This window comes from Vombatus ursinus, unplaced genomic scaffold, assembly GCF_900497805.2.
Source record: "Vombatus ursinus unplaced genomic scaffold, bare-nosed wombat genome assembly UNPS02014814.1, whole genome shotgun sequence".
Taxonomy (NCBI): Eukaryota; Metazoa; Chordata; class Mammalia; order Diprotodontia; family Vombatidae; genus Vombatus; species Vombatus ursinus.
The window spans coordinates 8,404,972-8,432,350 of NW_020954592.1; the positions used below are offsets into that span (position 1 = coordinate 8,404,972).

The 27,379-nt window shown below is 35.7% G+C and overlaps 2 protein-coding genes across 8 annotated transcripts in view; one reads left to right on the plus strand and one right to left on the minus strand.

Annotated features, from left to right (window-relative positions):
- Window positions 1–17,534, plus strand: part of OFD1 (OFD1 centriole and centriolar satellite protein) — a 51,302-nt gene extending 33,768 nt beyond the window's left edge. For 3 of the 5 annotated variants that reach the window (XM_027835334.1, XM_027835335.1, XM_027835336.1), the window contains 8 exons: window positions 3,757–4,344; window positions 5,298–5,442; window positions 11,408–11,502; window positions 13,007–13,126; window positions 15,331–15,473; window positions 16,259–16,399; window positions 16,995–17,065; window positions 17,390–17,534. In XM_027835334.1, coding sequence (XP_027691135.1) covers window positions 3,757–4,344; window positions 5,298–5,442; window positions 11,408–11,502; window positions 13,007–13,126; window positions 15,331–15,473; window positions 16,259–16,399; window positions 16,995–17,065; window positions 17,390–17,426 — 1,340 coding nt within the window. In that variant the 3' untranslated portion in view covers window positions 17,427–17,534. Of the gene's footprint in view, window positions 1–3,756; window positions 4,345–5,297; window positions 5,443–11,407; window positions 11,503–12,972; window positions 13,127–14,793; window positions 14,898–15,330; window positions 15,474–16,258; window positions 16,400–16,994; window positions 17,066–17,389 lie in introns of those variants that run through there. The other 2 variants (XM_027835337.1, XM_027835338.1) reach the window with 2 other exon arrangements.
- A 1,913-nt stretch (window positions 17,535–19,447) lies between these two features.
- Window positions 19,448–27,379, minus strand: part of GPM6B (glycoprotein M6B) — a 173,167-nt gene continuing 165,235 nt past the window's right edge. For 2 of the 3 annotated variants that reach the window (XM_027835379.1, XM_027835382.1), the window contains 2 exons: window positions 24,534–24,599; window positions 19,448–21,935 (listed from right to left, as the gene is read on the minus strand). In XM_027835379.1, the coding sequence (XP_027691180.1) occupies window positions 21,786–21,935; window positions 24,534–24,599 (216 nt within the window). In that variant the 3' untranslated portion in view covers window positions 19,448–21,785. Of the gene's footprint in view, window positions 21,936–22,289; window positions 23,627–24,533; window positions 24,600–27,379 lie in introns of those variants that run through there. The other variant, XM_027835380.1, reaches the window with a different exon arrangement.

Genomic DNA, 27,379 nt, shown 5'->3' on the forward strand with positions numbered 1-27,379 from the left:
TGTGGACTACTACTATTATCATGGTAGGTAGGCGGCTAAGTTGAGCAGGGGACAGAGCATTGCGCCTGGAGTCAGGATGACCTGAGATCAAATCCAGCCTCAGACACTTTTTAGCCTTGTTTCTACCTCAGTTTCCTCAACTGTAAAGTGGAGATAATAATAGTAACTACCTTCTAGGATTATTTTATGGATAAAATGAAATGATATGTGTAAAATGCTTTATAAACCTTAAAATGTTATGTAAATATATCATCATCATTAGCAAAAGCCTTTTTTCTCTTAGAGGAATACATCTGTTTTATCATTCAAATAGAGATTGTATCTCCCTTTTCGGTGGTGATGTGCAGGGATCACAGTACAAATCTGTTCAGTGGTGATGTAGGAGTTTTGAAACAGTCACCGATTGCTACATATCCTTGATCATAGTTCTCCAATCTGTGTTATAAATTAGTTGCAACTTCACTACATTTGCTTGTTTGCAAGTTGTTAGTTCTCTGATATCTTTTAATGTGTATCTTCTGAAAGTGAATTTTGGTGTTTGAAGACTAACCAGAAATTGTTTTGAGCCTTGCCAATTTACTTTGGTATTGATTTAATACACCATCTCTCTGAGCTCTCTCTTCTCAAGTTCTACTTTGATTCCTAATCAGGAGCTCTTACTTCAAAACACAAATATTTATTTAGTACGTACTTTATGCTAGGTGCTGAGGATGTTAAAAAAAAGTCTCCGAACAGCTCCTGACATCCTCAAGGAGCTTATATTCCCCTGGGGAAATAGAGCAAGTTTAATACAGGTAAATTGAGTAGAGAAGAAAAAGAGGGCACTAACAACTAGAGGGTTAAAGAAAGCTTCATGGAGGCAGGAGCACCTGAACTGAGCCTTAAAGTAAAATCATTCAGTCAACAAGCTTTTATTAAGGTACCATTGCCAGTCACAATACTAGGCACTGGGAGTAAAAACAGAAGGCAGACAGAGAAGCTTACATTTTATCAGGGGAAACATGACAGAAAGAAATGAGGGAAAAAGTATAGTCCAGGCATGTAAATACATGACTCAGATTCAAAGTAACAGCTAATACTTTGGTTTATTTAGAATGTAGGGCCCTAAATACCAGGCCTAAGGAGTTTGCGTTTTACTCTCAAAGGCTATGCTACCAGAACCTAAACTCTGACAAGTTCTGCCAAGCTAGAAAATCTTTACGTATTGGCCAAATTAAAGACTGTGTCATCTGAGGCCAATCCTAGTTAAATTCAGAGAGGTTCATTCCTAAATTGGCAGCAGCTGCAACATTTCTGAAGCTAGTGTACCAAATGATAGAGGAGTTATGGTAATAATATTGAAAAACATCATGGGTCCTTGAAGTAAAAGAAATATATGTCTGATTATATACATTCATTTTTATTTGTGTTTTTAACTATGCATATCATTACAGAATGGAGTAACTTAAGTTCCCTTGAAAGACTGTATGAATCAAACCCATGTACAAGTGTCATTTATGTTTTGGATTGACTTTTCTATATTCTAAAAATTTTTAAATCTTGAAAATGTTAGTAAATTCTTAATTTCATTTAAGTGAAAAAGCAAACTATATTGAAATACCGAATCAAAGTCACAGTTTTTATAGCAAAGCAGTCACTTCCTCTCTTAGGTTGTATTTTTGTCCTGTATTTCAATATCATTCCTCTACCCCATTTTTTTGTTTTTCCATTGAATGCAAGCCTGCCCAACCCTAGCCTTTGACTTTGGTCACAGAACCAGACATTCATGGAAGCTTCTTCTAACCTCATGTGTTACCAGTCCTATAGCGAACTTGATTCGTTATCAGCTAAATACTGTTTTGAGTAACATTGTCTTCTAACAGTGATGGCATGCCTGGGTGCCTGTGCTTGGACCCCAATTTCTCCCTGGCCTCAGAAACACTATCCCTGGCAGTTTTCCCCCAGCCTAAGGACACTGTCCCTAGCAATTACTCGTGGGTGAGCCTTAGCAAAACACTTATCTCTCTCCCTGATGACACGAAGCTGGGTGAGAGAGTGCTGGGCTGCTCCCAATTGGAAGCCTCCCAGTTCCTTAGTAAGTTCCTGTCTTGTGAGAAAACTTTCCCTTGCAAAGCATTCTCTCATCAGGACAGAGAGAGAGGGGTGTCTTGTCTGGTCCAAGGAGTTTTTGTCCCTGACTGGCCCGGGGACTCTTCTCCCACCAGATTCCTAAGATCCTCTGATTCCCCCCCCGTCTGGTATACTCTACACTTTCCCATCCATAGTTCCCAAAGACACCTGGACCTTTAGATTACCTAATTAGTATCCCTGGCATTCCTTTCCCATGCCCTTTTCCATATAAATCCTAGCTCGATCCTCAGTCTCTCGAAGGGAATCCTTGTCCACTGAGAAATATAACAATAGATCTTTGCCAGCTTGACTCAAAGAATGCTTGCATCCGTGACTTCATTCCAGATGACCCCATCCTGTACTCTGGTCTTTGAGGGGTCTCAGCCTCTCAGACCAAAACAACTCCATATGTAGGGAGAAGTTTGTGAAGCCAAATTGTCTCAGTGTAGTGGAATGTGCACTGAACTTAGAATCAGAGATCTAGCACCAGTTCTCCTAATTACTTGCCTTAGTTTCCTCATCTGTAAGATTGGTATAATGTTTCCCCTACTTCCTAAGTTAACATAAATTGTGAGGATCAAATGAAGTTATATCAATAAAAGCACTTACTACTTTATATTTACATAGCACCTAACAGTTTCATTTTAAAGTTCCACCAGACTTCTAGGTTTAAAAGGAAGAAATAAAATAGTAGGTAGACTTCATGCTACTAAGAGAAAAGTTGTGTTGGAATGGTTTATTAAATGCTGCAGAGAGCAACATCAAAGCATTGAAACACATTCTGGTGCCAGGTGTTAAAAGTTTTTGACCTGAGATTAGGACTGATTGTTACTTTGTTTTACTCACATATTTGTATTAAATTTGGGGAAGAAATCAAAATAGATTTATATAGTACACAGCTGCATTAGTTATTATGGGACCTGTATAGAACTGACTCACTTTTAATATGAGTTTAATGGTACTTGTTTTAGTCCTAGGTAGTATCTGAACATTAGCAACAGAAATTCAAGAATTTTAAAAATAAAAACATCCTTTCTTTTGCAGGACTCTGTGTGTGTGTGTGTGTGTGTGTATATATACATATATATATAAATACATAAGTACCCACATACACATATATATGTGTATGTGTGTATGTATGTATATTGTAGTGGAAAAAAACATTGAAAACAGGCTTAGAACACCTGAATTTAAGGTCTGACTCTACCACTTGCTAGCTGTGACATGACAGACAATGTACTGTCTGAGCCTTAGTGTTCTCATATATAAAATGGGAATGATAGTGCTTTCTCAAGAGTTAGAGGATTGGGGCAGCTAGGTGGTGCAGTGGATAAAGCACCGGCCCTGAAGTCAGGAGGACCTGAGTTCAAATCCGGCCTCAGACCAAACACTTGACACTTACTAGCTGTGTGACCCTGGGCAAGTCACTTAACCCCAATTGCCTGGGGAAAAAAAAAGAGGATAGAATGAGATAGATGTAGAAGCCATAAAACACTGTTGAAATGTGAATTTTCTCTTCAGTTTTATCTTTTAATTTCATTCATATTTTTAAAAAAAATCCTAAAAAATTTATTGTAACCTTATTTTTAGATGATTTTTCCTTTCTCAAAATTAATTGGCTCTTATTTTCAATGCCTAAATATCTAGCTTTAGAGAATGAAGTATACCGAAACCCAAAGCCATCATTGGTTGATCGTTCAGTCATTGATTTCACAAGTGACAAGATTGTACCTCATGATATTTATATGGACCATTTCTTGAAGAATCAGCTCTTTTCTGATGTTGTTGCTCACTCAGAAGATATTCCAAGGAGCAGGTATTGCCAGCATACCAGAATTGAGAATGCTTCTACAGATGCTGACCTTGAATTTGTAGCTACTACCAAAGCAAGGGTAAAAGAACTAGAGAAAGAGGCAGAGTACTTGGAAGAAGCCTATAGGAATTACCAGCAACGAGTTATTCAAGCTACAATGAAAAGCCCTTTACCAGCAAGGAGCCGATCTCCTTCTCTTTTACCAGCAATTCTAAGTAGTAGCAGTCATGAAAAAGTTATGTCTGCAGAGGACAAATTTGTTTCTGAGCAACTTCCACTCAGCAGTCTTGAAAATGAAAGGGGTGATGGGATGACTGATAACCAAACTCCACAGCAAAGGAGAGCCTCTTCCCCCAGGCGTCTTTCCTCTACTCCACGTCCAAAAGCAAGGAGAAGTCTTAATAACCAAATGTATGTAGGAGGTGAGCTATTTTAATGAATATCTCACTTCATAGAGATACTACTATCTGAGAAAATAATGTTTAGATAACCAATTCTCTGTTCTCTGTTAGTTTGTTGTTATTGTTTGCCTTTCTTTCCATCCCTAACACTTAGTGCAGTGCCTGGCAGGTGGTAGGTACATAATAAATGCTTGTTGACTTGACTATTCAAAAGATAAAGAAAACCTCTAAACAAGTTGTTCATAATTTTATAGATAGATATTTGTGGAGTCAACTTCATTGCCCTTAAATAATTTGCATGAATATGTAGAGTGTAGCTGTAGAATGTATTTTGTTAATAGTAGTATTATTATTGAAGTTTAACTCAAGATGTAAGTTTGATTTAATTTTGTATAACAAACATACCCTGCTTAGCATCAATTGATTCCAAAAACAAAACATGAGCTATTTGTTATAGGGGGCATTTAGTTCTTTAGGAAATGTCATAACTGCTGAATCATATTACACTGGAGATCTCATAGCATGGTGATTTTTAGTTATATTTCAATTACTTACAGAATAACTTTGGACACAACAGTATTATGTGGGGTATGCCTATATATATATATAATCCAGGTTGTTATTCTCTATATTTGGCTATGTGACCTTGATCTTCAGTTTTCTTATTTTTAAGATAGCAGTTGGCCAGGATACTATTTTTCTATCCATCTCTAACATTCTATGTGATACATGTTTTATAGTTCTAGTTCACCCTTAGCAATATACTAGATATTTTATAGGGTTGTTGGGAGGAAAGTAATTTATAAGTACTCAGGTACCATATAAATGTGAGGGAGCTGGTAATTTTTATTCCTTGGATAATAAAAACTAGTTATGTTTGTTTTATAGTATTTTGATAGCAATTGAAAAATAGTCTTAATGTCTTTCCTAAGAAATTTACAGCATATAGTGAAATACAAGATTATACCTTTCAGGTAATGGGTCATTTGTTGTGTCTCCTTGTCACCTTGCTGACAAAATTCCATCACCAATTCCAAGGAGACCCCAACTTTCATCTGCTGTATCTGCTCCCAACATCTCAGTTACTTGCTTATCAAGCAATCGTGAACAAAAGTCAAGGTAAAGATCATACTTATATTTGTTTGAAGTACGTAATTTCACTTTTATTTCTGAATGTTAGACGTAGGTTTTCTAGTCATATTATTAAAGGTTGTGTAGAAGTACATAATTTGCATAATCCAAAATAAGTTTCTCAAATTAAACTTTTTGTTTCAAATGAACATTTCTTTTCTCTTCTTTTTTTTTTTTTTTTTTTTTTGGTGTGAGGTAGTTAGGGTTAAGTGACTTGCCCAGAGTCACACAGCTAGTGAGTGTTATGTGTCTGAGGTTGGATTTGAACTCAGGTCCTCCTGACTCCAGGACTGATGCTCTATCCACTGCGCCACCAAACTGCCCCTCAAATGAACATTTCTTAACTGTTTGGTAGGAAGGGGGCGGTTTGTAGAATTTTAAGTAATCGATTGTACTGTGGTTAAATTATCTACTTTATGCCAGGTAATATGCTGAGTGCTAGGGGTACAAAGATAAAAAAAAGAATCAGTCCTTGGCTTCAAGGAGCTTATATTCTATTATGTAAACTAACATGTACACATATCTGTATACAAAATATAGGAATTAGGGACTGGACCAGAGATTTCATTGAAATTGGGAACTACCAGATGAGTATACTCCTCGTAATGAAAACTAAGGTCTTTTTATAAATGACATTATGAAGGATGCTGCTTTTTTCAGCAAAATGAATGTTCATTTGATAATCAATTATTAGGTAGCTAAAAAAATACAAAGTACTGAAATAGGCATTGGAAATATTAAAAAATATATAGTTGCTACCTTCAAGAAGCTTATAATATATAGAAGAATAAAACATGTACCCAAACAATTGTAATAGAAGTAGAAGGAGAGATTCAGGATGGCTTACTTCTAGCAGTGGGGGATCAAAGAGAGCTTCATGGAAAGTGGATCCTGAATTGAACTTTGAAGAAAGGAAAGGACGTCTAAGTTGGAAATAAAGGACACCATCCATTAATGCCTGGGTGGGAGAAAATCTGATAAAATCAGAAAATTAAAATTTAGAGTCATCAATTTAAAGAGTACAGGAAGGAGAATATTGTGATACCACCAAGCCTAAGAACTCTAGGCTAAGGAATTTGTATTTTATCTTGTAGGTAATAGGTAACCACTGTGAAGGTTTTGAGTAGGGCAGTGATGTGATCTGACATGAACATTAGTTAGATTGCTTAGTGATAACCAAGCTTATTTCCAAGCCCTATTTCACCTTTACAACATCCCTTGAATATACCCCTTTCTGTCCTCTGACACTCCCACCACTCTAATGCAGACTCTCATCCTCACACCTAGATAATTGCAATAACCTGCTGGTGGGTCTGCCTGCTTCAAGTCTGTCCCCGCTCCAATCCATCCTTCAGCCACTAACGTGATTTTCCTAAAATGCAAGTCTGATCATTTTACCCCCTACTCAATAAACCCCAGAGCTATCTATTGCCTCCAGGAGCAAATACGAAATGCTCTTTGGCATTCAAAGCCTTTCATAATCTAGCCTGCTCTTTTCCATTCTTCTTACACCTTACTGCCCACATGCTCTTCATTTCAGTGACACTGGTATGCTGGGTTTTTATCTCTCAGCTCTGGATATATTCTCTGACTGTACCCCATGTCTGGAGTGCTCTCCCTCCTCTGCTCTGAGTGCTGACATCCGTGGCTTCCTTTAAGTTGCAGCTAAAATTCTACCACCTACAGGAAGCTTTCCCCAACCCCGACTAATTCCAGTGTTAATCTCACTGTTAATTATTTCCTATTTATTGTGTATATAGCTTGTTTTGTATATATTTGTGTGTTGTCTCCCCCGTTAGATTGTGAGCTCCTTGAGGACAGGGACTGTCACTTGACTTTTTTTTTTTTCCCCTTCATATCCCCAGTGCTTAGCCCAGTCGTGGCTCGTTACTGAATTGCATTGAATTGATGTGGGGGGGAAGGAAGTGAGACTTGAGTTTCTGAAAATGTAGCTTTTAAGTACAAAATATTTTGGTGGTATTAGCAGTTGAAAGAATCAAAGAAAGGCCTGTCATAGGAGGTTGCACTTAGGTTGAGTCTTTAAAAGGAGCTAAAGGTTTCCAAAGGAGGAGATGAGGAGGGAGAACCCTCATTCCAGGCATGGGAGACATCCTATGTAAGGAATATGTAAGATGGAGATAAAAAATCATGAATAGTAAGTGGGCCATTTGGCTGGAATGTAGTAGAATAATGTGGATCCATATTATAATGCCAAATAACAGGAGTTTGCATTTTATCCTGGAGGTAATAGTCACTGAAACTTCACGAGCAGTGGAATGACATAATCAAGTCTCTCTGTGCCTCAATTTTTTTATCTGTTAAATGGGGATAATATTTATACTACCTATCCTCTGAGGTTGTTATAAGGAATACTTGATAAACCTTTAAATGCTATATGAAGATGAGTTCTTTTTTGTGTACTAATCTGTTAAGTATAGCATAACTGTTAAGCATAAGTTTTTTCATGCAACTCTCATGCTTAAGAGATTTTTTTGGAAGCAACTAGCTTGATTTATTTTGCAAGTGGGCCATTTTATTGTCAGTAAAATTTATAAGGTTATTAATATATTTTTAAAAGAATTACTGCTTCAATGACCCTTTTTTCTCCCTGCTTTGACAATACTGTTGCTAGTGCCCTTCTCCCAACCCATGTTTAAAAAAAAATGGAAAAACAGAATATGAAAAACCAGATATGTATGGTCAAGTGAAATATATCCACACTTTGGTCATAATCTAGAAATGTATGTTTTGTTCTCCACCTTGAGACTATTACCTCTCTGGCAGGAGGTAAGTAGGATGCATTATGATTGGTCTTACTGAGTCTTGTTTGGTCATTGGCATCAGATTTGTTAAATCTTTCGAAGTTATTTTTCTTTACAGTATTATTATTGTAGAAATTGTTCTCCTGGTTCCCCTTGATTCATTCTGCATGAGTTCAGCTTTCCCTGAAACTGTCCCTTTAACCATTTCTTATGGTACAATGATATTTCATCATATTCATATGCAATAATTTGTTCAACCATTCCCCAATTGATGGATAACCCTGTAGTTTCCAATTCTTTTCCAGAACAGAGCTGTTATGAATATATTTGTGTATATGGGTCTTTTCTCTCTATTTGATCTCTGAGGCATAGGGCTAATATTGGTATTTCAGTGTAAGGTGTTGCGCATTTTAAATATTTTCTTCTTTAGTGTAGTTGGAAATTGTGTTCAAGAAGGGCTGGACCATGAATAGAAATAGAAGGAATAGAAATAGAAATAGAAAGGCATGGCTATGAATAGCTCTACAGTAATGCATTAATATGCATGCCTTCCTACCGCCCCTGCAACAATTGTTATTTTCCATTTTTGTCATCTTTGTAGACTTGATGGGTATAAAATGGAACTATTTTCGATATAGCTGTTGATAGCTTGAATTTCTTTCCTTAAGAATTTGTTTTCATAATCTTTTGACCATTTACCTGTCAGAGGGGAAATAATTGTTCTCTATCTTTTACTCAGTTCCTTATATGTCTTGGATGTTAGAACTTTATCAGAAAAATTTGCTGCAAAGTTTTTTCCCAGTTAACCCTTTCCCTTCTAAATTTAAGTGCATTAGTTTGAGTTGTACAAAAAAAATTTTGTGTAATCAAAGTTGTCCTATTTTCTCTTCTGTGAGCCTCTCTACCCCTTGTCTCGTAATGAATTCTTCACTAATCTATAATTGTGAAAGATACTTCCTTCCCTGCTCCTCTAATTTGTTACAATATTTCAGGCTTTTTCATCATCATTATTATTTCTGTTATGGTAATCTGTGATCAGTGATCTTTGATGTTACTGTTGTAATTGTTTTGGGACACCACTAACTTCCCATATAAGGTGGCAAATCGATAAATGTGTGTGTGTTTACTGCTCAGGCCATTCCCCATCTCTCTCCCTCTCCGGTGGCTTCTCTTTTCCTTGAGACACAACAGTATTGAAATTAGGCTAATTAATAACCTATTAGATTCTAAATGTTCAAGTGAAAAGAAGAGTTGGTCAGTGTGGCAAACTTTATTGTTATCTTAGGAAATTGCCACCGTCCCCAAAAAATTCATGTGACTTGCTTTATTGCTGTGTTCTAGAACTGAACCAAGGCATGCCTGTGTATATGGAGATCAACAGGGCCAAAATTTAGCAACTGATTGTATATATGTAGGTTATGGGACAGTGAAGAATTAAGAATAATACTGATGGATGGTAAGATGCTGGGAGATTGCAAGAATGGTGGTGCCTTCAGAAGAAATAGGGAAGTTTTGTTAGTGGAATGTTTTGAGGGGAATGATAAGGTAGGTATAGGGCCATCTTCTCTTCCCTGCCCTGTAATCTGATTAAAGGATGTAACCATAGAATCCTCGATTTGGAACCACTAGTCGATTTAGCTTAGTGTCCTTAGTCTGTCATCTGTTTTTTCAGGCTACATAACCAATAAGCAAGTCTCAAACTCCCACAATATTTTTTCCTGTAAAGTGAGATACTGCAATTCATAGGATTGTTGTGGGGAAAGAACTGTTGAAACCAAGAGTTGTAATAAGTGCTTGAAGGGCTGTTCTGACTAAACAAGCTGAACTTGGTAAAAAGGGGCCTTCTTGATGCTTACTTCCTTGCTGTGCTCTTCGTAGTTGAGGCTGTCAGGTAAGTGAGGTTATGGTAGTTCATGTTTTATTTTGTGGTTTTATAAAAAAGACCATGTCTGAAAAATTGAAAATGAGCAAAAACATGGTAACGGGGTAGATTGTGGGGATGTGAACAAACTGCAACATGTAACAAATGAGTGAAAGATGTAATAAAAAATAAAACTATAAATTTAACACGTGTAGATCTTGGCTTGGGTTTTAACTCTATCATTAAGCCATATGATTACAAATACTTGGTCTCAAGTTTCCTCATCTTTTAAAATGAGGGAGTTAGATTAGATATGTTTCTATCCTTGTAATTTTTAATTTACTCAAGTAGTATTAGATTTAAGGTTTATTCCTTTGAATAACTTGTACTGTAGGTATAAAAAGTAGAATTTCTTGCTTTCATGTTCTGATACCTGTAATGTGTAATTCTTACTTATTTTATGGTTTATTTGTGCTTAATACAGTCCATATTTTGAATTTAGTGTTTGCCTTTAGTATGCATTGAATGGCCTCACAAAAGATTGCCTAGGGAAAGGCATTTCTAGATATTTGCACTTTGGACCTTTGGGTCTCTTAGCTATATAGAGATGAAAACAAGACATATTTTTTTTTTTTTGTTAAAGTAAGAGTTCAATTTATTTTGAAACATAAAAGCTGTTACAACATTAACACCTATGTAGTTCAGGCCTTGTGATTTTTGTACCATTAACCTGTAATTCTGAAATGATAATAAGTTACAAGGGGTGACTATTGAAAAGTTGAATGTAAATTTTTTTTCTTTTAAACTTCTGTGATTCTGTAGCTATATTTCTTGTCCTTGTCCTTAAAAGTAAATTATTTTATATACTGTATTTTTAAAAATTAAGTATAAGAATAGCATACAGACAGTGCTGAATAAGCTTTATGAGTTCTTAAGTATTCACTCTCATATCTTCACGGGATCTGTCACATTGGTCCTGGGACAAGCGTTTTTTTTTTTTTGTTTTGTTTTGTTTTGTTTTGTTTTTTAGGCAACTGGGGTTAAGTGACTTGCCCAGGGTCACACAGCTAGTAAGTGTCAAGTGTTTGGTCTGAGGCCGGATTTGAACTCAGGTCCTCCTGACTTCAGGGCCGATGCTTTTTCCACTGTGCCATCTAGCTACCACTGACAAGCTTTTAAAATGTATCTGAAAGAATTCTTTTAGAAACTACATAGAGATGACAGTGAGTATAGTCCAGAGGTAAATGAGTGTAGTGTTCTAAGGCAGGAAGCATCTTTATCCAACTGTGCTTTTGACTTTTACATTAATGAATCTTATTCTTTCTTCTAGTACTTCTGAGAATCACACTGATCAAGATATAAGTGAATTTTCAAATGCAGAGAAATCAGGCATTGAAGATGTTCAAAATGAATCTTGTTTAGAATGTAAGTTCTAATGCTTACCACCTTTAATAATTTTATACATAGATAATTTTAGTGAAATATAGCCACTATAAGTAAATACAAGTCAGAAATTGCTTACTATACAATATAGGCTTATATACTTTCATATTCTTTGTACATACATCATAGACTTTTTAGACTTTCTTTAAAGGGCAAGAGATTTTTGCAGTTGAGCGTTTGGGGTTCTTATTCCCTATGCCAGTAACTAACTTATGTGACCTTGGGCAAGTTGGTTTTCTTGCCTGTAAAACAAGGAGAACTAGATGGTCCTTCTGTTCCTTTCATATCTAACACTCATATCTAGCCAGTCAGTGAATAAATCTTTATTAAGGTTTATTGCTACTATGTGTCAAGCACCATGCTAAGTGCTGGGGATATAAAAAGAAGAAAAAACAGACTCTGCCCTCATGGAGCACATAATCTAATGGGGGAGACAACAAGCAAACAAATATGTACAAACAAGCTATCTACAGGATAAACAGAAAATAAATAAGAGGGAAGGCACTCAAAATAATGAGGCGTTGGGACACACTTCCCATAGAATATGGGGACCAAAGTCCAAAAGATGTATTCATGAAAAACAATTAATCGTTTTGTTTTCCCCCTAGAGTCAGTCACTGTATAAGAAATTATTGAAAGAATCCAATGCCTGAATAAAGGTGGAATTTACTTCAATAACAATTATATCAAAAGGAAATGTTTTATTTTTTTCCTTTTATAAACCAGAAAATTTTGTTTTTCTTTTGATTATACTGAGCTTAGTTTCTCTAGTTTTGAATAAAACCCAGCTTTAGTGGAAAGGGCACTGGCCATAGAATCAGGAGAGTGAGGTTTTTATCCCTGTGAAGGGATAAAAGGTCTGTGAAGACCTTGGGCCTTCATTTTGATCTCTAATGTTTCTTTCAGATCCACAATTCTGATATATCAAATAAATATAAGTTTCATAATTTAATGTTAATTTATAACTGGGGGAATTTTGATTTATGTGTAGAAAGTATCAAAAATTGATTAAATAAGGGGTTAATGGTAAGCATTCATACTATTTCTTTTCTAGAATCTTAAAAACTGCTGGTTTAAGAAGAATATAATTTTGAAATATATGGTTTTATTTAAAAACATTCTGGTCATTGTGTTTTTGTCAGCAGCCTGGAAAGTCATGGATTTTTTTCCATATAGAAATTATTTTGTTGGTTTATCTTAAGATTTATTTTTTAAATATTTGTAAAATAGATATTCTTTCAAGCATTAACCTCAAACTTTTACGAACCTATAGTCAAGTTTTTTCAAAACTGTCAAATAATTCTGTGTTTATAACTAAGAGTATAGTCTTAACATTTTTCATAAAGTCTTTGGTAGAGACCTGCTTAATTATTTAGCTCCCTGAAATGAAAGTATTTTAAGACTAGTTATTCCCACACTGCAACTGTTCTTTTGCCCTTCTGTTATAATTAGGGAATAATGGAGCCATTGTCCAAACTTCTTTTAGATGGTAGGAACATTCCAAAGCAACTTGAAATGGATGTGTTATATCCAAGGGGAGATATGGTTCCCACTAACAATGTGATAGACACTGTGCCAACAATAACTACTTTGCATCAGGACCCAAGTAAGTTTTTTTTTTAATTAATAGAATATTGAATTATTGAAATAAAAAGCTTTTTGAATAAGTGATTTAACTTTTGAGATATTTACTGAGAAAATATTTAGATTCAATAAATTTAGTGTATTAGATAACTATCATTTTATAGATAACTTTTTTATTTTAGGAAAACTTTGAGAGAGCCTTTTTAAATTTAGATAATTGAAGCTTTCATAATCTGAAATCTTGATCAGCATACATAACTTTATCCATTTCTGCCTCCCTTAGCCCTTGAGGTTCCCCATCTACCTCTTGCCCTCTGTAGAATTGTATTGAGTCAGAGCTACTATCCTTTTTTCCCTTTTCTAAAAATACTTAAGCCCTCAAATAGGCTCTCCTTACTTTGGACACACTTTGTCTAATTACCTACTGTCTCAATCTTCTAAACATACAAACAGCCTCACTTAGTCTCTTGATTTAAATGACACTATGTATGACTGAGTACAGTTATTAAAGGAGAAAGTATGTTTAGGTGTAAAAATTATAATGAGTTCTGTTTCTGATGGATGAGTTACACTTTTTTGTAGTAAAGAGAGCCAAGAATTACACAAAATAATTTCAGTAAGTATTTTTTCAGGCTCCTGCTATATGCAAGGCAGTGTTTAGCTACTAGGGGCTAAACATTGCCAAAATGGAAAACAGTCCTTGGCCACAAGGATATTCTGTTCTATCCATGACTGGGGGAGGGGGCAGAGGTGCAGGAGAGAATACAGCATTTATATAGATACATGTATGGTAGTTTGAGAGGATTGAGAAAACACTAATAACCAGGAGGTCAGGAAAGGCTTCCCATAGAAGGTAGCACCTGTATTAAAGCCTTAACAGTAAGAGGCAGAGTTGAGAAGGGAAGAGTACATTTCAGGAGGGGGCGGGGAGGTAGGAGTTGGGGTAAGGCACTGAGGTAGGAGATGGAATGCTAGGTTTAGCAAACAGGCAAGTGCATGAGGGAGGAATAACATGAACTAGGTCTAGGAGGGTAACTTAGAGTCAGACTTTGAAGGCTTTCAAAGTCAAACTGAGAAGTTGGTATTTTATACTAGAGGCAAGAGAGGAGCCGCTGAAGATTCTCAAGCAGGGGAGTGAACGACAGATCTGGACCTTAGGGAGATCATTTTGGCAGTTGTGTGGAAGGTGGACTGTAAGGGTTAGAGACCTATTATGAAAGGATTGTAATAGCCAAGATGAGAGTTAATGAGACCCTGAAGTTGTGTGGTAACTGAGTAGAAAGGGCAGATTCAGGAGATTTTGTGAAGGTAAAAATTGACAGGACATGGTAACAAATTGGATATGCAAGGTTGGGTAGTGGTGAGGGAAAGTGAAGAGCTTGAAGCTGTGGATCTGGCTGATTAGAAGGATGGGAAATTTGGAGGGATAGGAGTAGAGTTTTGTTAATAAACACACTTGATTTCGATGTCTGTGGGACATCCAGTTGGAGATTTCCAGTAGGAAGTTGGTGATGCAGGATTGGAGCTCAGGAGTGATTCTTGTGATAATACAGGGTAATAAACAAGCGAAAATGATATACCTTGAACTACGCATGCCCTTTAGGGCACAATTTGTCCTGCAGATGTGATTATTTTCTTTGGTTCAAAGTAGCACCAGCCCCTTGAGTTTCATACCCATCTCCTTTGCAGTTGATGAACCCCAAAGGAGTTATTAGTTTATACAGCAGAGGAAAGAGATCAAAGTGCTACCTCTGAAACTGATAACTTCCAGTGCATTGGCACTTTGCTTCATGGAGAAGATGAATAGGGGTAAGGTTATATTCTTTTGTTGATGAAATTGATAAAACATCTATCCTTTGGAAGGTGATAAATGACTTGTCCTGCCCACCCCCTAGTGTGGTCACTGGCCTTTCTGGCAAATGTGACTTTATTAGTGGCTCTAATCAAATGGAAGAAATGTTAGAAGAACTGGCTATTAAACTGATTTTAATTACAGTAATGGGGCAAAAGATTGTGGGGCATAAGCATGAGTTGGTAGCTATTTCAGAGAGATAGAGTAGGGTATGTCAGTCCAATACCATGGGAAGTCAGAACCTGGGGTAAGTTACTTAACCTCTCTGAGTCTCTTTCCTCATGTGTAAGATGAGAGAGTTGACTTAATGATCTCTAATCTAAAAATCCCTTCCACCTCAGAATGTGGGTGTGTGATTCATTTTTCTCTTCTAGTAATGCTAGATGTAGAAGAACAGAAGATAGAAGAAGAAAAGTGGGAAGAGAAACGGAGAGAGAGAGAGGAAAAGCGGCAGAGAGAAAGATTAGAAACTTTTGAAAGGGAACAAAGAGAACTACAAAAACTGGATCAAGAAATGGTGATAAGTACTATTTAGTACCCAGTGCTTCTGTAGAATAATATTTTCCTTTACTTGGCATGTGTCTTTTTAAATCTTGTTCTCAGTAGCCATTTTTCCATTCTTTATTCTCATTCATCTTATGCATTCATTCGCCAATTTTTATTATTTTTCTCTCCACAACATCTCATATATGAGTATGTTCCATACTCATGCTATTACCACTCTAGGCCCTCCTGTCTTGCTCAAACTATTGAAAAATAGCCTCTTATTTCATATCCATTTTTGTGTTTCTTCCTACTCTATATTCCACATAACCACCAATGTAATATTCTAAAAGTTGAGGTCTGACCATGTACCCCTTCGACTCAGTAAACTCCATTATCTCTCTTGTTGCTTCTAGGTTCAAATATAAACTTTGGCATATAGTCTTCATTGCCTGGTCCCAGACTACCTACAGTCTAATGAAATGTCCCTTTTTGTTGTTCCTTACATCTGACACTCCCATCTTCTGTTTCTGTGCTTTCATCGATTGTCCCTCTTGCCTGGAATGTTCTCCCTCCCCCTTCTGCTTCTGGAATCCCTTGTTCTCTGAAGATTCCTTTATGAGGTCTTTCTTGGTATCCCCCAGGTCCTAGTGCCTTCCCCCTTCCAGCTTACTGTGTATCTGTTTTAAATGTTTTTATATATGTACATACATGTTATCTCACTAGTTAGAATATAAGCTCAGAGATTATTTTGCCTTGAACTTCATAGGTACTTGCTAATTATTGTGAAAAGAAATTTTTACCAATTTTCTTTTCTAGAGATTACTTGAAGAATCATTGAAAAGTGAAGTAGAAAAAGATATTAAAGAGTTAGAAATCATCAACAAAGAAATTGTCAACCCTCTAGAAAAATATATGAGAATCATCCAGCAAAATAAAGAGCAGGAATCAGTAAATAAGGTGAGAAGAATTTTTAAAGGACAGTAAGAGGGGAGAGGGTAAAATAAATTAGAACATGTGATTCTGTAATACTGTGAACAGTCAGTTGTTATAGTCTCTTTAATTAAAACCACATTCATAGGGGCAACATATTATCTCATAACAGAGATTAAGCATGATTATTTTACATATTTAAAATTTTTCTTTGGAATTTCTGTGGTTTTTGTTTCAGTTTTATGTCATGACAATCAGATAACACAATTTAATAGAAATTAAAGTTTTTTTATTTTAAAGAAGGAAAAGCATAGTCCTTGCCTACCTCTATACAACCCTTGTATTTGGGGGAAATTAAAAAATTTTTAAATACACTTTAGACAAGTAACTGAATATAGTAGAGTTGTTGTAATAACTTAGTGCTTTGTAGGTCCTCACTTAAGTACTTGAGAATACATACTATAAGTAATTATTGTGCTATGCTACTAAATACTCTAATTTATTGGTTATTTTTTAGTCTTAATTTTCATATTTTTGTTTTAGCTATAATTATAAATTGCAAAATTTATGTAACATACCAAATGTATGAAATATTTTACATTTATTTTTCTCTCCTTTTCAGAGCTCAAAAAAGGAGGTTGTGGAAGAAGCATCAATAGAAGAAACCCTGTTCTCTAACTATAAAGCTGATAGGTAAGATATTCCAAGCAAAATTAACACTGGCTTTGCTAAATTTAAGGTATGTAAGAGGCTTCTCTTGGCTGTTAGATAATGTTTGAGCTCTTTATAATTTCACTGAATTGGCCAGTTGTTTTGATGTCATGTAGATGAAGTTTGAGTGAACATGGTCTAGTTAATAAATTGTAAAGAAGGTTAGGGAAGTGCCATAGTATAGAAGTCATGTCATTAAAGAAGTATGCCTCTCCCTCAAAAAACCCCAAACCTGACCATTTAATTCCCAGATGCTTTCTAAGAAATAATTTGTCTGATTATTCTTTCACCTCTTTTCTTATTTAGTTTGTCAGCTTCTGAAGAACCAGATGACTTCTGGTGAGAGGTTTGCTTCTCAGGCTCATACTCGGTGACACTGTGATGTATCAAGTTTAGGCCTAGGTTTTCACTGTTCTAAGCCAGAATATTAATAAAGATGTTAAATAGAAAATCTGTGTGAGGTTGCATATTTCTTTCTGGCATCTGCATTTCTTAAAAAAGATTGTCTTCAAACACTTCTTGAGAAACATTTATACAGGTGCTGTTAGTATAAGTTAGTATTTCTCTTCCCTTTAAAATAATGCATAGTTTTTGTAAAGTTATTAAAGCATTTTGTCTCACTGTTAAAATAATGTTTCCATTTTTCTTAATTTCCCTTTTATATACACAGCTAATATTAGTTACAAGACTTAAGCACCCAGGTGAAATTATCTTCTGTCTGCAGTGAACAATTCAATGAAACATTAACTTTTAGTGCTAATCAGTTGAACTTTCAAGATTCATAGCCTTAGCAAACAAATTACCTTCTTTTCTTTCTTAAAAAGTACATGTTTCCCCTATCCCTCTAACTTTTTATACCTATATACCTTTTCAGGTTAATTCTTCTAGAAAACATCAAAGTTGTAGAAAAATCAGCTTTCCATTATAAGTATGCAACATAGTATAATTATTGAAAAATTATATTCTTGTGTTTTATTTGGCTTAGAGCTAAATGAGAAAGTTGGTTTTTTTGTTTGTTGGGTATTCAGACCTGTAATTTCATTGACCTAGGGAACTCCCAGTGAGGAACTCCCTCTATCAGTGCAGAAGAGCAACTGCTCTGTAACTCAGAGAGTTGCCTGAGACACAGAAAAGGTAAACGATTTGCTTAGCCACACGTACGTAGTATGTATCAGCAGAAGGACTTCAACCCAGGTCATTTTGACTCCAAATCTGGCTGTCCACTGTGTCACACTGCCTTTCTCCAAATAAAGGGAAATCATACAGTCAATTTTTTAAAAAATGGTTATTCAAAAAACACGCTACCATAAGTTTATAATATGTGAAATTTCATAAAGAATGAATCATGCATCTTCCAGGATATGTAGAAAACCACAATAATTAGAAAAATATTGGTGCATGTAAACATAAGCCTGTATTTAAGAATTAAAACATGTGAAACAGCATGCTATATTAAATGGCTTTCAGAAGCAATTATCTTTATCAGTGGCAGTATTTGTCACTGATGTAGATAAAGATAAATTGCTTTTGGGGCAGCTAGGTGGTGCAGTGGATAGAGCATCAGCCCTGGAGTCAGGAGGACCTGAGTTCTGGATCTGGCCTTAGACACAATATTTCCTAGCTGTGTGACTCTGGGCAAGTCACTTAACCCCAATTGCCTCACTAAAAAAAAAAATTGCTTTTGAATACCTACAGAATGACTGAAGTACTTCAAGGTCTTATTTGACTTTCAGATCTACTCATTTATACCATTCACAACTTTGGGAGAATAGTTCTTTACTTGCTACTAGTTGCTATTAATTCAAGTTTCCCAAGGTCTAAATGCTTAAAATTTTAAAATAAATCATATTCAATTTCAAGACATTTAATTTAATTTTATGAAAGGACTTAGGAAGGTATAAAATATTATTAGGGTGTTTGTTATATATACACTATAGGACCTTTTGTGTCAGAGCTGATGAGAAGATTCAGAGTTAGGGATGCAAGGAGAAGAACAGTTAATGTATTATTTGATCATGCTTCACAGTAGATGTACAAATAAGAATCTGTCAATTTGGCCCTTAAGCCTGAGTTAGAAAGTATCATTATTTAAAATACTGACTTGAGACTATGCTGAAAATGTTCAAATCTACAATTACTGACAGTTAATCACAATCATGGTTAAAAGTATAAATAAAACCTTACTGAAGTGACCTACTGTTCACCCATTAGCCCTTGATTTAAAAAAAAAAAAAACCCACTGATAACATTTCTTTTTACTCTGTTCACGGAATTTATGTTCCTAGGATTTGTAAAAGTAAAATGTGTTATATAATAGATGAATGTATTTAACGCATTATAACAACAGTATATCATATATATACATAACTTTGAAGCACCTTTACTTAAGACAGTTTCAGAAAGGCAAACTGTTCCTTTCTGAGGTCCTTTCACCAAGTCAGTCTCAAAAATCTTGAAATAAAAGTCTAGGCTCTGTTAATCTCATAGGCATATATATTCTCTAACACTGTTGATAACGTAAGTAATTACTAGTGAAATTTGATTTGAAAAATGTATAGTTCCATGGAACTATGAGATCTCAATATCATATAGCAAATGCAGCTTTTGCAAAACACAATCCAAAGACTTACAGAGCTCTCTTCAATTATTCTTGCTTTAAATATAATTTTACCAAACCATGCAACCCTCCAACAAACATTTTGTTAACTAATTAGTATGAAATTTCAATACATTTAGTTATTACATTACTTTAAGACAGCCAATCCAAAGACAAAGCCAAAAAAAGTTTATGTATGCTAAAACACCAAATGAAGGAAGCTATAATTTTATTTTGTTACTATCAGTACAGCCACAACTATTTTTGCCTAGATAAAATCTTAAAATAAGCATACACATGTTGGCTCTATTATCTACAAATATTTATTGTAACACTTGAATATAACTACAGGAAGCCCTTGGCACTGATAGAAAATATTGATTCACTGTTAGGTTACAAAAATTTATACATAGCAAAATTTAATGATCTTTACATAAAAAATATTAGACTACTTAAAACGAAACTTTCAAAAACTCCCAGTAATAGCTACCTAGACTTAGAAAAAGAATTAGGCTTTAAGACACTGCCTCCATTACTCTTCTATGAGAACACTGGACTATATGACAGCACCTGCACTGCTGTGAAAAATATTTAAGTCTCCTTCATGCAACAGGAAAACAAACACTTAAATTATTCTGTCACTTGCTCTATGTAGAAGAGAGCCTCCCCCAATGTAAAAAGGGTTAAATTAAGCATTTAATTAAATTTAATGATCCAAATGAAATGTAGTACCTGATAAAAGATCAGTTTTAATAGCTTCTAAGTAATGTATGCTTCCTTTCACTTTTATACATTTTCACACAGGTATGTGTTTTAATATCCAGGAAACAGTCAAACCACAAGTTAACTTTAAACATGAATATACAGTAGTTAAATGTAGCTTCTTTTAAAAAGCACTGATATTCCCAACAGCTATATTTATCATTTCATAAAGAACAACACAAAATTTACCATCACTAATACCCAATAATCACTTAATGCTTCTGAAACACAATGATTTTGAAGGCAAGTTTCTCTTAAATGGCTTAAACTCTAGCAGCTTTCTTGCTGAACATTGAACTTCACTATTTTGGGGTCATACGTACGATTTATTTAAGGAAAACAAAATAAATATAAATTCTAATTTAGGTTTCAAGTTCTAGAAAAGCAGGAGGTCTGTGGTCTACTTGTAATTTGATTTTAGATAGCTGGTATGAAACTTTAAACTTACTATCTAGACCATCTTTGAATGGTTTTTGATGGTGGTCATTTTAATAAGGTAACACTTCTTAATTAAGAAAGGAAATTTGTGAAATGAGGTACCATGAAGAAGTCATGGTCATCTCCTCTTATATAAATTCTTAGAAATTTAGAAGAAATTTACATTAAGGCAAAGCTGGCATTTAGGAAAAAAAAAAACCATTATTGGGTCACACTGTTTTATTAAAACTGAATGATGTATAAAACAAATTCTACAGGGCTTGCCCCATGAATGAGAATTGAGGTTGTTCCAGCAGTAAGTATGGCAGAATTATAGTGGCTCATTGAGGCATTTCTGAATAGCTGCCTTCTGACTGGCTCAGGGAATTAATGTGTCCTGTATGTGGACAAATCAGAAAGCCAGCTCACTCAGAGAGAAAAATAAATTTAGTCACCTTATGAAAAACTTAAAAGAGCCAAAATTTAACAAATATTAGCTGTCAGAAAGGGATCTTGGTAGGTAGGTTACTATTGGCATTTATATGTACTTAGATAAACTTCCTAATGCTGGAAAGTTGAGAGCTCCTACTAAAGAGCATGAGTGATTCCCATTGTTACAGTGACCACACCAACAGAGGCAAAGTGAAATGTGGGAATGCCATTCATTAATCTCAGAAGGGTTATAAACAATCATTGTGTCAAAAGTGTTGCCTTTTAAAATGGCTGACATGAAACCTCCAATATCTGTTCTAAAGGAAGAAAGATTTACCCAGTGGAAGGTTTTCCTAGAAACAAGTCCCAGGAGCTTGACAGTGAAGTTTTTGTACTCCTATGTTTGTTTGGTGGATATACATCTGTATTGCAGAGCAGCCGTTTGATGATTTGTCAGAGTTATAAATTCTTCTGTTGAATTACTCTGGCAAACATTTATGTGTAAGAATTGAGCTGTTCTTTTGACCGAGACTGGATATCCTGAAGTTCCTGTTCTTCTTTTGCTTTGATATCCTGGTAGGCCTGCATTTTGCTTGCATCCTTTAAGTAAGCCCAGTTAGAAGACAGTATCATGAGGAAGTGGATCTGGAAGAGAAGGGTGAGCATGATGGCTAGTGAGCATGTCAAAAGGCAAAGCAAGCTGCTAGTCAGATTAATAGACATTCTTTAATAAAAATGGGAGGAGGTTATTCTATATTAATACACAAATTCTGCTACTGAAGAATCAGAGAGTCAGTATAAATGGCGTTCTAAATTGCAAGCATGCCTTTCTATTTTGTTTAATATTAATGTGCTGAAGAGAAGTTAGTTAATAAACAAGGAGCAACTTATTTAAATGGCCAAGGTTATAAGAAAAAGTGTAAGTGAAAAAACAGCAAAGCACTTGTTATCACTTGGGGAGTGTTTAAATCTGATGCACAAACCTGGGAATGCAATAAGTTGGTGTTCGGATTTTAAAATAGGTGTACAAAGACATTTCTTACAAGGTAGGTAAGAACAAATCTTCCCTCCCCCAAAACTGTAAACACTGTTTATTTTGTGTAAATAATGGAAAAAGCTACAGTTTAACATGAGAGAATTTAAATAATGAATGTGAAAACCCAAAACTAAAAACTATAAGCAAAGCATGCAGTCTCTGGATTAACAGATTTTAGTGGTGACAGTTTACAGCTACATTTTTCATTTTAGAACTCTCATTTCATTCAGTGTCTGAATCCATAAGAAAACTATTCATTACAGCTGATGGAAAAACCACATTTCTTCCCAACTCCTTTCCTTCATATTTCCTGTAACACAATTCTGCATCTTATGACCTTTATTTCTCTCATTTCCTTTTCAACATGTTTGAGATGTTCAGGTCTTTGCACAATTTCTCTTCCCATTAAAATCTTAAACTTGCATTTCAAGAACTGGCTACTGAGAAATCAGTTACTGCTGCACTGATACACAAGATTTAAGATGTCATTTATCAATTTATTTTGGCGATGGGGAGAGAGGTTTGAAAGGACTGATTGTGTTGCGCAAAATAGAAGAAAAATAAATTTCTTTAATGGAAAAACAGCAAATGAGTAGTTATTTTATGTAAATTTCTATCTTGCTGTGTTTAAGAATTTTTAGTTGGTGTCAAACTATGTGACTTTCCAACATGCTAAAATGTTTTAAAGGCTTTTAAAAAATCTAAAATTACTTTTTCTAAAATGAACGATACCCCACTTCCCAAGAACATGACAAAAACAATATTAAAGCCTCAGTTGTAATGGTTCTCTTTCATCTCATCTGTAGAATTTGTGTTGGGGTTTTTTTTTTAAATCTTTGAAATCAGATTAAAAAGCAAGGAAAAAAATGAGGAATGAGGCAGGCATTCAAGAGTTCCAGTATTTGATTTAGAAGTAACTGCTTTAGAAAAAAGCAACCAGGTATTAACTCCCAAAAAAATCTTGTCTTTAAAGGATGCTACCAGTGTCAGTAAAATAACTGAATCCTCTCAAAATATACGTAATAGCCAGATCTTACCATTCTATAATTCATATACAATAAGTCACTTTATTAATTGACTATGCTAATTGTTTACTGAAGCTATTTACAAATTATGGTCACAAAACTTCAAAATCTAGACTGTTTTAGTCTATGGTGTCAGTGGTAGTTCAAGCCACACAATGTAGCTCTCTAAAACTCTGTATTGGCCTTATTTCAATTTAGAATTTAGTGCAGCAATCTTCCCGACTCTTAAACTTCAAAACCGCAAAGTTATATGTAGTAGCCATCATGTAGATCAGCTGGTGGAAGAGAACAAAATACAGGACAGTAAGATACAGGCAGCTGAGAGCTAAAGCCTCAGCTATTTCAAAATTGTTCATTTTCAGTTAATACTCCACGTTCTTTCCCCTCTCAAACCATTAGCAAAAAGATTTTCTCACCAAGAAACGGGTATTTTTTGCCCGTTTACTTATATACACCTCTTGAATGCTAGGTTATCCTTACAAATTGATACCATTTTAAGTATCCATAAAATAGACTGGATTTGGAAGACCAACTAAAGATTAAAAAACTGGGTCAGTAGCACAGGAAAAGAAACCAAGTACTTCCCTTCCGTTTCCCCAAACTGTCTATTCTATCCCTTTTCCTACTCTTTTAAATAACTAGGGACAGAATCAAGTCAGTTCCAAAGAGAAGAAATGATTACAGCTTTGGCTGGCATGAAATCTTCAGAGGATCTGAGATACCCGTTTGTTCTACCAGTCTTACCTGCTTTTCTTTCCTGATAAAACCTGAACCATCACAAACTTAATTAGATCCTTCCATTGGGAAATTTAGGATTTCGTGGCTAGGAACAGGTCATGTTTCAAGTCAGGATGTGTGTGTTCTTGAAGCTACGAAACCCAGGACAAAGTTCAACAAAATAATGTTGCCAGTGCTTATCAATAAGCTGGGGTGTTTTAGATATGTCTTCTGCTGATAGCTTCTCTTTCTAGATCATCCAATTGAGGTTAAATCCATAGTCTGTAACAAGGCAGTTGACAAGCTACAGCACAAGGAGTTTTCAAATGTGAAACTCAACTGTGTAAATGGTGGTAGTGTTTTATCTTATCCAGCAAGATGATTAAAGCTAAAAAGGAAGCTTTGTTATTTTGTATATTTGGGAGAAGATGAGACTAAAGGGTTTCAAGGGGAACAGTTACTCACCAGTGCAATCACAGTGGCACCAGCTCCAGCACAGGCCACGATGAACAAGTGATAGGACATATAGAACTAGGAGAGAGCAGCAGCAGTGCATCGACATGAGCATTTTAGTCCAGAATTAAGCATGTTCTGTAACAAAGCTTAGGGGGATACTACAGTTTCACCTTTCATCGTAAAGACCGGATACAGGGATGTTCCATTTTTAAGAAACCTGAGCAGTAGAATTCTAAACCTTAAACACGTACGATATGGAGTGATTATTCACTTGACAAAAGTATTCTCGTCTACAAAAGAACTTATGGGTTCTGTTAATAAAATGTAGCATTTATATAGTGCTTTGAGGTTTACAAAATGCTTCAGACTAACCCTTGAATATAGGTGATTTTGGGAGATATGTTGTAGATGACAAATACCACTGTCATAATTTCACAGATAAGAAAACTGAGGCTCAGATTTGTTTTAAATGATTTAATCTACACCAAGTTACAGAAAACAAATTTAAAATTTAAGCAATTTGAAGCCAAGGTGTTAGGAGAGGTTGACCAACTTGATCCCTCAAATGATAAAACGTCTCTGAAATTACTATATAAATTAGGTTTTTTTTTTAAACCTTGCTTGACAAAAATTCAATATATACTTTTTTCTGGACACCTCTACTAAGTAAGGTGGAATCAGAGAATAGAGAACTGGAAGGGATGGGAGACATCTCAGTTCAAGTAAGCTGTAAAATGATGAGGCTCAAGGAAGTGGGCTGAGAGGTTCCTTCTAACCTGTGACATACTGACCTTTTCTTTTATTGAGGGAGGCTAAAGCCTGGAGAGATCAAGGAACTGTCCAAGGTCTCTGAGTTGGAAACAGTCTGGCCTGTGTATACAATGTTATTGTATTGGCAGTGTAACAATTGGTCTATTTTGAATACTTGGGTGGGGAGAAGCATTTGGCTTAAATTTAAAGTTTATATGGATCAGGAGGGTCATCTATTCAAAGGATTGGAACTTGAGTATGATACTGCCCTGTGTGTAATGCCCCGCCCTATTCCTGAAACAAGTTCCAATATCTCCATGCATGCATGTAGACATGAATAAATGAATGAGAAAGACATTTGTTAAACGTTTACTATGTGCAAACTATTAAGCTAAGCATTGGGGATACAAATAGAAAGGTAAGGCGCAGCCCCTGATCTTAAGGATCTCATAAATCTAATAGGGAAGAGAATTCACATATAAGAGATTTCAGCTGCAAGTCAGACGGAAAGTTTTAGTAATTCTAAGATGTATGGGTAAGGTAGATGGTAGCTCATCTTCCATTATGAGATCCATAACTATTTCTACTTGGTATTTGACAGTGACAAAGACCTTGACACAGTACTATTTTTTTTTTGGTTCTAAAGTAACTGTGGCTGCTGAGGAGGAGAGGGCTGCAGCACCTGAAAAGGCATCTTGACAGGTTGTACCCCGCAAGGGTTGCTTTCCTCTTGGCTGTACTGGCCTGCCAGTGTCAGGGGTGGCATAGATGATGGGCTCCTTCACTCCACAGAGATTGCTACCCTGGATGTTCACTTTAAGGGCCAGGATGTGAGCCTGATGTCTACTGAAATTCTCAAGTCCTTTGATTCTGAAATGCACCAACTTGCATGAGTCAGGGGAAAGGGAACAAATAGATGGGGAAAATCTACCTACTCACATTTCCTAGGGAAAATTAAGTGTTATTGATATCACCCTACCTGTTCTTAAATGGTTGCATTAGATAAGGCAGACACAGTGACCCTGAAATGCAGAAAGCAGTGATAGCAACCAGTAATCATGATTTCATCAGTCAACATGATCAAGATTTCTTTGACTGTTCCAGTCTTTAATTATCTCTCTTCTTTTCTGGATGTCCTCAAAACCTGTATCACCCAACCTGTTGCTTCATCTTATATATACTATGTAACCAGCTGGTGTTACAAGTTTTTGTGGTTTAGAGTATAAAGTGAAAAGCAAAGGAAGAGACACTTTTCCTTCCAACTATAAAAATGTAGGCGAGCAGAATATTTCCACTTTCTCCTATCACAAGGCATGCCTCTACCCGCTAGCTTTAGGAGCTAGAGATTCTCTGGTTAAGTCTGTGCTTAAAAAGCTACCTAAGTCTGTTTCACCAAATCATTCCATTAACCTAGAAGTTTTCTATCTCTGCCCTTTCAGTGCTCATAAAAATAAAATTTTTTCACAATAAGCTCAGCCTCCACCAAGTACCTAGAATTCTGGATGGAGGTTTAGACCTCTGACCCATTTAATCGTGTGTATACCAGCCTGATCACTAGCATCCTCTATAGCGCTTCCCATCATGTGCAATTAATTATTAGCAGATGTTAAAAGGCAATTATGATTGTTCCTAGCTTATGTGAAAAAATGTGTTAAAATACTTCAAAGGAACAGAGAAAATCACGCAGAAAGTGCCTACTAGCTGTAAGTGTCAGGAAGGGAGTTAAACCTTTACTGTCCTGTGTTGATCCCTAAAGAGTGACCACCAGCGAGCTGAAATCTGTTCTAGGCACCTCCAGCAGAGTTCTTTGATCTAGGAGTGGAGGGAGGCCTGTCCACTGGAACTATCTGGAAATGCTCATATTCTAGTCTTGGATTTCCGGGGCTTTCATTTCCATCTTATCACCATTATTACCAACTGTAGTTGAAATTCTTGTTGCTCTTGCAAACCTGACTTGCTGACAGATACTACCTCTGGCTGTAGTCAGCATTACTATGGGCACTGTCACTGCTACATCCAGTGCTCCTATCTCATACTCTAGTTTTGTCTTCTGTAAATCTAGTTCAAAACTCCATCAAAGTACACCCTCAGCACAATGCTCATTT